Source organism: Tamandua tetradactyla, chromosome 23 (assembly GCF_023851605.1).
Source record: "Tamandua tetradactyla isolate mTamTet1 chromosome 23, mTamTet1.pri, whole genome shotgun sequence".
Taxonomy (NCBI): domain Eukaryota; kingdom Metazoa; phylum Chordata; class Mammalia; order Pilosa; family Myrmecophagidae; genus Tamandua; species Tamandua tetradactyla.
The window spans coordinates 24,398,179-24,408,438 of record NC_135349.1 but is presented as its reverse complement, the minus strand read 5'-3'; the positions used below and the strand labels follow the sequence as shown (position 1 = coordinate 24,408,438).

Genomic DNA, 10,260 nt, shown 5'->3' with positions numbered 1-10,260 from the left:
GGAGAGGGAGATGTGCAGGGAGGATTGCACAAGGCAGGTATTTATGGGAAGTCTTGCATTTAGTACCTTCTTACTTCCACTCAGTCCTTTGGCTACAACCCAGGCACATGGCCCCATCTAAGTGCAAAGGGGGCTGGGAAATATAGAATAGTCGCAAGCCTAGGAAGAAGAGGAAATAAGTGCGGTCAATAGCATTTTATCCTGCTGAATATGACCTTGATGTTTAAAGATGCAGCTTTTTCTTATAAAATTGGTCCTTAAACAAATCAGTGAAAAAATCTGCTACTCAGTCAAAGAAAAGCCATTTGTTTCAGGATAGGAGAAAAACAGGCTGCATCGAACTTAATCAGAGATCATAGTGTACTGCATTTTTAATAGACAATTTAAGAGACTTTCAAGGGTAAATTTGGTAACACGTGCTTTTCCCCGTGGAGACTGACTTAGCATCTGACTCTGATGTGACCTGGAACGCCACTGCCTTTCCAGGAGGCGTATTTTGTATCCCCCACTACACAGGCAGTGCTGGGCCCATTGTTTTTAATGCAATTTTACTGAGATATATTTACACACCATAAAATTTATTCAAAGCTACAATCGGTGGCTCAGAGTAAAATCATATAGTGGTGCATTAATCACCACAATCAATTTTAGAACATTTTCATTACTCCAAAAAAAAAAAAGACCCCAAATCACTGATACCCCATACCCCCCTATTATTTATTTTTGTCCTGATTTTATTACTTATCTACCCAAACACTGGATAAAGGGTGTGTCTGTCACAAGGTTTTTACAATCAGTCACACAATAAAAGCAATATAGTTATTACTGAATCATTATATTGATATTTTACTCCCCAATATCTTAGAGCAGCTAGAAGTAAGAACCTAAAATTGTGGAACTGTAACCTATACCAAACTCTGAAATTGTTCTACAATGCATTGTTGTGATGTGCTTTGGAATTTATTGCTTTTTTGTATATACATTATTTTTCACAGAAAAAAAAAGTTGATCGTGATGATAAAAAATAACATTTATTCCTTCTAGCCTCCAATGTTCTGGAGCAGCTAGAAGGAAAGATCTCAGAGGATGCTATGGTAGCCCATGACAAACTCTGGGATCTGTCCTGTAGCTACTTGTTGAAGAATGCTTTGAAAACTACTGCCTTTTTCTTTCTTTGCTTTGTATATATGTTATATCGTACAATTAAAAAGTTAAAAACAAACAAAAAAAGCTATATAGTTACACAATCATTATCAAAGATCAAGGTTACTGGATTACAGTTCAACAATTTCAGATATTTCCTTCCAGCTATTCTAATACACTAGGAACTAAAAACAAATATCTATATAATGAGTCAGTAGTCATAACCACTTCTTCAATACTAATTTCTCAGTTACACCTCTTCTGTCTCATTTGATCATTCTCTCACACCTTGTGGCTATCTGGGCAATGACCATTTTAACATCTTCGTGCTGGAAAGGGGTATGGACCTTATAGGTACAATGAAACTGGCTGATGTTCTGGGAGAGCCTGGTATCTCTGGGTTTCAGGCTTATCTGACCTAGGAACAATCTGGAAGCCTTAAGTTTCTGAAAAATAAACTTACTAAGAAAACATTTATAGAGTCTTGGATAGAGCCCAGAGTATTCTTTAGGATTTACAGGAATACACTTGGTTGGAGCTTGGCATACTGTCGCAATTTGCAATATCTTGCTGAAGCTTGCATAAGAATAATCTCTAGAATGGCCTCTCGACTCTTTATGAAACCTCTTAGCCACTGAAACTTTATTTTGTTTCATTTCTTTCCCCCTTTGTGGTCAAGAAGGCCTTCTCAATCCCATGATGGCAGGGCCAGGTTCATCCCTGGGAGTCATGTCCCACATTGCCAGGGAGACTTAACACCCCTGGGAGTCATGTCCCACCTGGGGGAGGTAAAGTTTATTTGCAGAGTTGGTTTAGGGAGAGAAGCAACATATGAATAACAAAAGAGGTTCTATGGGGATGACTCAGGCATAACTATAAGTAGACTTAGCTTCACCATTGCAGCAATAAGTCTCATAAGGGCAAGCCTCACGATTGAGAGCTTAGCTTATTAAACTGGGAGTCCCTAATGCTTCAGAGAATATCAGGAATTCTCCAAGTGGACAAGTTGAATAGTTTCACATTTTCTCCAGTCCCTCAAGGAGACTTTGCAAATACTTCTTGAATTTCTGCCCAAAACACTTTGGAATGTTTCAGGGTATTACCTCAAATAACAAGAAAATAGCAAGATCTCATTCCCTATTCTAGGTTCCATGTAATTATGTTTAAATCAACTGACCAGACAGGTTAAATTAGATATTGGGCCTATCTTCATACATACAATTTAGGGAGTGTTTTCTTATATTGCCTTATCAGATCTCACAATCCTGTGAGGTAGATGTAGCAGTCAGAGTAGTCTGTGTTATGTTGTGGTAACAAATAACCCCCAAATTTCAATTGCTTAAAACAGCGAAGATTTCTCTCTCATTTTCTGCTACACATCTATGGCTGCTCAGCTGGGTTCTGTCCCATTTCATCTCCCCTCTGGGACCCAGGTCGATGGAGTGGCTTCTCTTCTGGAACATTGCTGGTCACCACGGAAAGGGGAAAGGAGGGTCTGGTGAACCCACGTTGGCTTTTAAAGCTTTGGCCTGGAAATAACGTGTCACTTCTCCCTGGCATTTCATTGGCCAGAGCAAGTCACCTGGTCAAGCTGGAAGGCAATTAGACAGCCACGTGGAGACAGCAAGTCATCGACTAGAAATAAGTCTAGAAACATGGATTTTGAAGTCAGTGGGGACGGAGATCATTTAAAGCCACAAGATTGACTCAGGATGCCCAAGGGGAATGGAGGCAGGTGAGAGAAAAGACAAAGGACAGGGTCTGAGAGAAACCCCACATTTAAGCCCCTGAGCAGAGGCGGTGATGCTGGTCAAGGAGCAGGGAGCAGGAAGGGAGGAAGGAAACCAGAGGTGGTGATGTCATGGAAGCTGGTGTGCAGCGAGGGATGGCGCCTGCGCAGAGCAACGGGGGGGGGGGGGGGGGGGCGCCTGCACCACATAGAGCTCGGATGTCGCAGGTGAGGCTGATGAGCAGTTTCCCGGAAATAAAGGGTCGAGACAGAAGCTAATGAGATGAATGGAGATGAGAGCTAATTAGAGAATGATAGTGAGGAGACAGTGAGAGGTGAGGAGTGGAGTCCCAGACCACAGAGAATTCAGAATTTGACTGTGAATGAAAAAGAGGCGAGGTTAAAAATAAATGAAATGTTGATACACGACACAACGTGGATAAACCCGGCACCATATTTAGTGAAATATGCCAGACACAAAGAATCAATAGTGTATGATTTCTCTTACATGAAATTGTTTAGGATAAGCAAATTCAGAGAGGCAGAAAGCAGAATGGTCGGGACTGGGGAGTTTTTGCTTAATGGGTCTGAGTTTCTGTTTGGGATGATGAAAGCGTTCTGGAAATAAATAGTGGTGGAAGGCATTGTCAATATTCTAAATGTCACAGAACTTAAAAAGGGTTAAACTTATTTTTACTCTAGGTACATTTTACCACAATAAAAAAAATTGGAAATTAAAACTTTAAAAAGAGAGGAGAAGGGGTAGCTGGAAGGAGATGTAGGATTAAGGGAGTGTGTTTAAAACGGGAGCGAGTAGAGCACGTTCATCCTACACTGACAGCGGTGACCCAGGAGAGAAGCGACAGATGGTGCACAGAAAGGTGACAGCTGCAAGGGCGCACCCTGGAGGGTGCTGTGGAGTCCCAGGGTTGGGGCTGGGCGCAGCCTATGTGGGAACCTGAGGAAAGGCAGTGTCCAGAAGCCCACAGGGTGTGAGCTGTGCTGCTGGAAAGTGGGGAGCCTCTTCCAGGACCCAGTTTAGAGAAGCCTGAGCGCCAGGAGAAGTGCCTGGAAATCTGCTGTCCTGAGTTAAAAATGAGATCTGGCAGCACCGTGGGCGTGGGGGTACGGGAGGGACGGGTTCTCCTCCAGCAACTTGCGGCTAGCTGGTCGGGTGTGGGCACAGAGAGGGGCTTCACCCACTAAGTATCACGGGGGCGGAGGGGTGTTATGGTCGGGAAGGGGCGAGTGAGTGATGCCACATTCAGACCGCAGGCTTAGCTTGAAAAGCAAAGAGACGAGGGAGGTTGGCGATGTTCAGCCCGTGGTTGGGGTCAGCGGCGCCGAAGAAGCTCCACACGGGAGGAAGGGTTGCTCAGAAGGCGAGGGTTTCAGAGGCGGTGCGGTGATTAGCAGGGGCAAGGTCAAGGGACAGCCACGGGAGAGCAGGTGGCTGAAACGGGAAGGCGCACACTCCGTCCAATCCTGCCAGCGGCCCTTGGTAATAAACAGTGCTCGTCTATTTAGCATTTAATATGTGCGGTTACCCGATGAAGAGCTTTAGGTTAGTGACCCCTCCCAAAGGGAAACGTAGGCAAACCTTGGGGGCTGGGGGCGGTGACTCCCTTGCGGTGCCACAAGGGGCTCGTCTCAGCCGGCACCAAGAGGGCTGTGGGCTAAACAAGCTCATACCTAAGCCGAGCCACTGGTCGTACCACTCAGCTCAGAAAACGAAAAGGCCCCGCAGCGTCACGCCCCAGCGGGGAAAGGAATAACGCCCTGGAAAGAACTCACCCCTACCGCTTCCCGGACCTGGTTCAGCAGGGGAATTGCAGGGTTCGCTTCACACAGACCAAGAAGAGAGCTCCGAGAGGTCGCGTTGCCTGCTGTAGCCACACAGCAAAAGGTCAAGCTGCTCCCTCCACCTCTGGGCTCTTTATTTCCGCAGCCGAGGCCGGGGGAGCCTGGCACCCGCCTAAACCGAGGGTGCAGCTTCACTTTGCAGCCTCCACCCCTGCGCCCAGACTGATCGCGCCTAGATCCTCCCCCCAGACAAAGGCCCCTGACTATGGGGGACTGTGAGAAGGAGTCAACCCTCCGTCGAAATTCCTGAAGGGCCCAGTACTCCTACTGCCCCACGGCCATGCCACCTACCGGGTCAGATCCCGGCCTGAGAAGGGACAAGTGCGCAGGCGCGGGACGTAGACCTGGCAGGTGCCCAGTGTGACAAGCAGATGGCGCTAAAGGGAGCCTCCGCAAGGCTCGGGGGTAGGAGGCAGGGATGGACGCACCCGCCGCCCCAGGGCTCCACTCCAGAACTTCCTGGCCAGATTGGGCTCCAGGGGGAATGAGCAGTAAGAATAGATGTTGCTGAGGTAGGAACCATCCTCCCTGCCTGGTAGCATCAGCTTCCTCATCTGGGACCAGGGTTCTGGAAAACTACCAAATGGACTGTGTGCGAGGCTTTAGGATCGCGGACCAATCGGTGTGACTTCAAAGTTAGACTTCTCCCTCAGTTACCTCTCTCTAGAGACCCTAGTAACTATTTTAGAATTTCAGAGGTCTCCCCTCCCACCTCACCCCCCAACCATTAAGCTTCCTTGTGACCCAGGCCTTGAGTTTTGCATTAAAGAAACAACAACAGCAACAAAAACAGGTTTAAACGCCCAGAAATGTTTTATTTGTCAATGTAAGACAGAGCTAGGGCTTGGTGCAGCTGCTCGGGTGAGCTGGGAGGGCAGGAGGGGACTGCAAAAGCAAACCTTCTTGGGGACTGGACCCCCTATCCATCTTTTTGGCCAGGGGCTGAGCCTCAGCACCCAGCCCCAGCAGCCCGTAGGCAGTGTTGAAGAGGTTGATGGGAGTGGAGCCATCGGTGATTAGGGTTGATTTCAGGCCCAAGCTCTGGAGCAGTTTGACCTGGATGGATGGATGAATGGATGGAGGGAAGAGGAAGAAGAGAGCGAAAAGGGGTCAGGCACTTCACCCACCTCCTTGGCTTCCCCTCGAGGACACGCCACCCTCTACTCTTGCCCAACCCCACAGCTGTCTCCCCACCCATCCACAAAGGATCAGTCAGTGGTAACTGTAGGTAAGCCTGTGGGGCTCCTTTTTCTCTGTGGTCTACAGGGCCCGAGAGAGAGAGGGCCCTGAGCGCCTCTTTAACAGGTCCCCATTTCACCCCTTTGCTCGCTGGGTTGTAGGCACAAAGTCCTTTCTCCTCTTCAAATGCACCAAGTTCTTCTCTTTGTGTCTTTGCACCTGGATGCTCTGGTGGGAAACTTCTCAACTCCATGTGAGGCTCAGGTGTCCACTCTTTAGAGTAGTGACTTTGCTTAAACCAACTAGTCAGAAGCGTCACCTTATCACCCTGCCTGACCTCCTTCAAAGCACTATCGCACATTGACATTGTCCCATCTGTTTACTGCCCCGTCCCCCAACCCAGCCACCCCAAGCTTTAGCTGCTGACCAAGTCTAGTGTCACCACCTGCCCTTACCCCGATGTCTTTCTAGATGTGTTGCCTCTCCAGCTCTGCCTTCTCAGTTCTGGTCTGGCCCCAAGACAAACACACACATTCTCCTCCTGCTTTCCTCTATTCTCACCTGCATCTCCGGCCCAGCCACAGCCAGGTCCCTGATGGTGCTGGGGCCCAGGGCCTCCGTCATCTGCTTGAACTTCTTCACCTCCACCTCAGCCAGCTGCTGGGCCTTGCTCACCTCCAGCTCCAGCTGGGCGCGGGCATAGGTCAGTTCCTGCTCTCTCACTTTTTGCACCCGCTGGAGCTCAGCGTCCTGAAAGGGGAAACATACACACACACATAAACAGCATTCTTTGGAATGTGTGGCCCTTGAGAACTGCCCAGCAGCTCATTCTAACCAGCAAGATTTGAGGGAACTGGGGTGGGGGAGATGGTGATGCAAACTTGCAGTCAATTAGCTGTGAGTCCTGGCTAGGCCACCTTTTAGCTGGTGACCCATGGAAGCCCTTCACCTGAGGCTCAGGTCCCTCACCTGTAAAAAGGAGATCCCTCAGTGGGATTTCAGGTGGCAATAAGATCATGCTTATAAAATATATACAATTCCTGTTACGGAGCTGGCCAGTGCTTGAGTGCTTCCTTGTAAAATGGGCACAATAATCCTTCCCTTTAAGGGAGACATTCAAAGAATTGATAAAAGGCAAAGGACTTGCAAGTACTACAAACTCCTTGAATAGGGATTTATATTAGGTCTTCTGCTTGATTCCTACCTAGCTTCAGGGACTGTAGAGAATATGGTCAGGACAGCCCTGACCATATACAGAATGGAGGAAGCCGGCACCCGACCTGGCCGCTTACCAGGACACTCCCATATAAGGATTTGTAGCCAGTCTGCCTTACATGGGGACCTGAAATTTTCACAAGTGTCCGTGCTCGTTATCCATGGCTTGGAACAGAGAAGCAAACATGCTCTGGGCGCTCAAAGCTGACCAGGGGAGACCACTAAGAGCTTAGAAAACAAGACCAGAGTCCGTAAGTTATAGGTGCCAGGGAGCAAGACGCTGCTCCAGGGCAAGAAGAACTCAAAGAAGGAAAAGATGGAAGAGCTGGAATTCTTGGATAAGGCTTCTTCCAGGACTTCAAGGACTGGGATGGAAGGATGACAGGCCTAGCACGCAGCCTGGGAGGAAGAGGGGGGGGGAACTGAACTCTGTGGGGGAGGGGGAGGGGAGGATCAGAGAAGCCGGAGAGCAAGGGGGCTTCCTACCAGGGGTGCAGTGAAGGTCAAAGTTATAGGCCCAACCACCTCCCAGCTATGCGTGATCCCAGGCACAGGTCCCTAGCTCTTCACAAAGGAAACCTTTGGGTCAACTGCATCAACAACCCACCACTCCCCACCCATCACTGCACTTGTCAAATCTGCCTGCCTCTGTCATCAGACTGAGGGCTCATGCCCACAGCACATGGAGGAGAGCAGAGACTCTAGAACCAGGCTACTCAACGTTCAATCCATTCACTAGCTGTGTGACCTTGAGCAAGTCATTTAATCTCCAGTTTTGGTCACCTCTTCTGGGTGACAGAAGACAGCACCTACTTTATAGCGCTGATGATTAAATACATTAATACTTATTTAATGTGTTCTCAGACTTTCTTCAGTGCTTGGCATAGAGTAAATTCAATTGAAATACAAGCTGTAAGCAACCCGAGGTTTAGCAATGCCTGCCCGGGTTAGCAGAGTGAGCCTCCTTCCCTGAACCCCACTTTTCTTCTCCATGAATTGGAGATAATGTCATTTATGGATCTGTATGCCTATGAATGCCCACAAATGAAGAATATCCACCGGGAACAGTCCCTGGTACCAAGTGGGCATTTGGTAAATCATCTCTCCCTCTCCTTGGGTTCTCTTTCCTGGAAGGGGCCCCCCACCTTCCCAGGAGCCCCCCCCCCCCCCCCCCCCCCCCGCCTCACCGTGTTAATGGCCAAGGCCTCTGCTTTCAGCTTGGCCTGCAGCACGGCACCTTCTCCCTCAATCCGCGCCGCCTCTGCGCGGGACTTGGCCTCAGCTTTGGCGGTCCCGGTACTCTCCACAGCCGTGCTGGAGGAGGGGGCAGCATCAGGCAGGGCCCGTGGAGTGTGTGTGTGTGTGGGGGGAGCCCTGCCCTCCTCCGTGTGCTGTAGGGGGCTCAGACACCCTCCCCACCAAGAGCCTCTCGCCAGCTCCGGCTCTCAGCCCACCTCAGTGCCTCCAGCTCCAGGAGTTCCCTGCGAGCTTTTTCGGCTTCTGACTGGTCCAGGATCTTCTGCCTCTCAAGCCGACCCCGGGCTTCCTGTTCTAGTCGCTGAGCCTCATGCCTGGATGGGAGAGGGGACAGAGCTGGAACGGGGGCACAAGGGCAGGGACCCCTAGTCCATCAGGTGCCCAGGGACGGACCCAAGTCCACAGAAGGCACTCAACATGCATGCGAGGGAACGGGGTGCCCTCTGTGAGCTGGGCTCGGTTCTAGGCACAGACGGTGGACCAGTGATCCAGGCTACTGCTTTCACAGTGGGGGGGGGTCCAAGTAAACAAGGATGACTCCAGATAGTGCTAAAGACATATAAGTAAAATGAGTGTCGCCATGGCATGAGTGGGTAGAGAAGAGTCCTGCTTCTGTTGAGGTTGAAAGCAAAGGACTCTCCCACGGGTGATTTTTGGGCTGAAGCCTGAAGGAGGGACCTGCTTTGCAGGGTTCTACGGGAGGAACATTCTGGGCAGAGGGGGAAACCGTGCACAAGGCTTTCAGGTGGCAAAAAAGATTTGAGGGTAAGGTAGGGGGGAGCCGAAGCACACGAGCTGAGGGAGAAAACTGGAGGCACGGGAGGAGGGAGGCATGGGCTCTGGCCCAGTGTGCCGGGAAGGCTACTGAGAGGAGGGAGGGTCTTATCGTGAGCGAGGAGGGAGGCCACAGGAGCAGGGATGTCTTCAGGCTCACGCTAAGCGGGCCCCGTGCCCGGTGGGCAGTGATGGTGGCCTGGACCGATAGTGGGATGGATAACAGGGACCACCCCCCGGAGAAGGTGGGGCCGGCCTGCCGCGGGCATTGTGGCCCCCGGGCCCCACTCACTTGGCGGCTGCCTCCTGGGAATTGGTGGTGATCTCGATGGCCAGCTGGACACTGCGCTGCAGGGCGTCCCGGGTCCTCTGGTCCACAGGCTCCACCGACTGCACGTCCACGCTGCTGACCACCAGTCCGTTTTGGGGGAAGACCGCCCGGTCCCGGGGCTGGGGCAGGGCTATGCCATCGGGACCCTTGGCTTCCAGAACCTCAAAACCGAAGACGGCGGTGCGGATGATACGGGCCGAGTTCTTGTGGAAGTCGTCGAAAGTGACGGAGGCCACTGCCCCCCGCACCCGGGATGCGATGGCCTTGCAGGCGTCTCCCACAAAGTCGGGCACTGAGAAGAGCTTGGCTGTCTCGTGGGGGTCCTTCCGGTCACTGATCTCAAAGTGCCTGCAAGCAAAGAGGCCTCGAATGCAGTAGCTGCTTTCCACCCGGAAACAACTCTCTCTTTGAGAAGGATGTCAACGCTGGCCTTCCATGGCCAGAGACGGTCTCCGGTGATAGAGAATTCTGACTTAGGGCCTCCCATGTGCCAGCGCCCATCCATAGTAACTTACATGCATTCTCATTTAATTCTCAGACCTACCTACAAGGTGGAGATGAATGTTATCCCCATTGAAGACAAGGAACCAGAGGCCCAGAGAGGTTAAGTGACTGGCCCGAGGTCACAGAGTACATGGCAAGTGGAAATGGGAACCCAGGCAATCTGGCTATGGGGTCTGTGTCCTGAACCATTAGGCGATGGGGCCCCTGAGGATGCCAGCACCCTGCCTGCCTTTGTCATGGTCAGAAATAACTGTCAAGAATTATA

General features: G+C 50.7%; 1 protein-coding gene across 2 annotated transcripts in view; it reads right to left on the bottom strand.

The window, feature by feature from the left end:
- Positions 1-5,529: 5,529 nt before the first annotated feature.
- Positions 5,530-10,260, bottom strand: part of MVP (major vault protein) — a 36,601-nt gene continuing 31,870 nt past the window's right edge. For both annotated transcript variants that reach the window (XM_077141267.1, XM_077141266.1), the window contains exons 11-15: positions 9,453-9,839; positions 8,584-8,700; positions 8,317-8,443; positions 6,476-6,664; positions 5,530-5,791 (exon numbers count right to left, since the gene is read on the bottom strand). In XM_077141267.1, the coding sequence (XP_076997382.1) occupies positions 5,573-5,791; positions 6,476-6,664; positions 8,317-8,443; positions 8,584-8,700; positions 9,453-9,839 (1,039 nt within the window). In that variant the 3' untranslated portion in view covers positions 5,530-5,572. The remainder of the gene's footprint in view (positions 5,792-6,475; positions 6,665-8,316; positions 8,444-8,583; positions 8,701-9,452; positions 9,840-10,260) is intronic.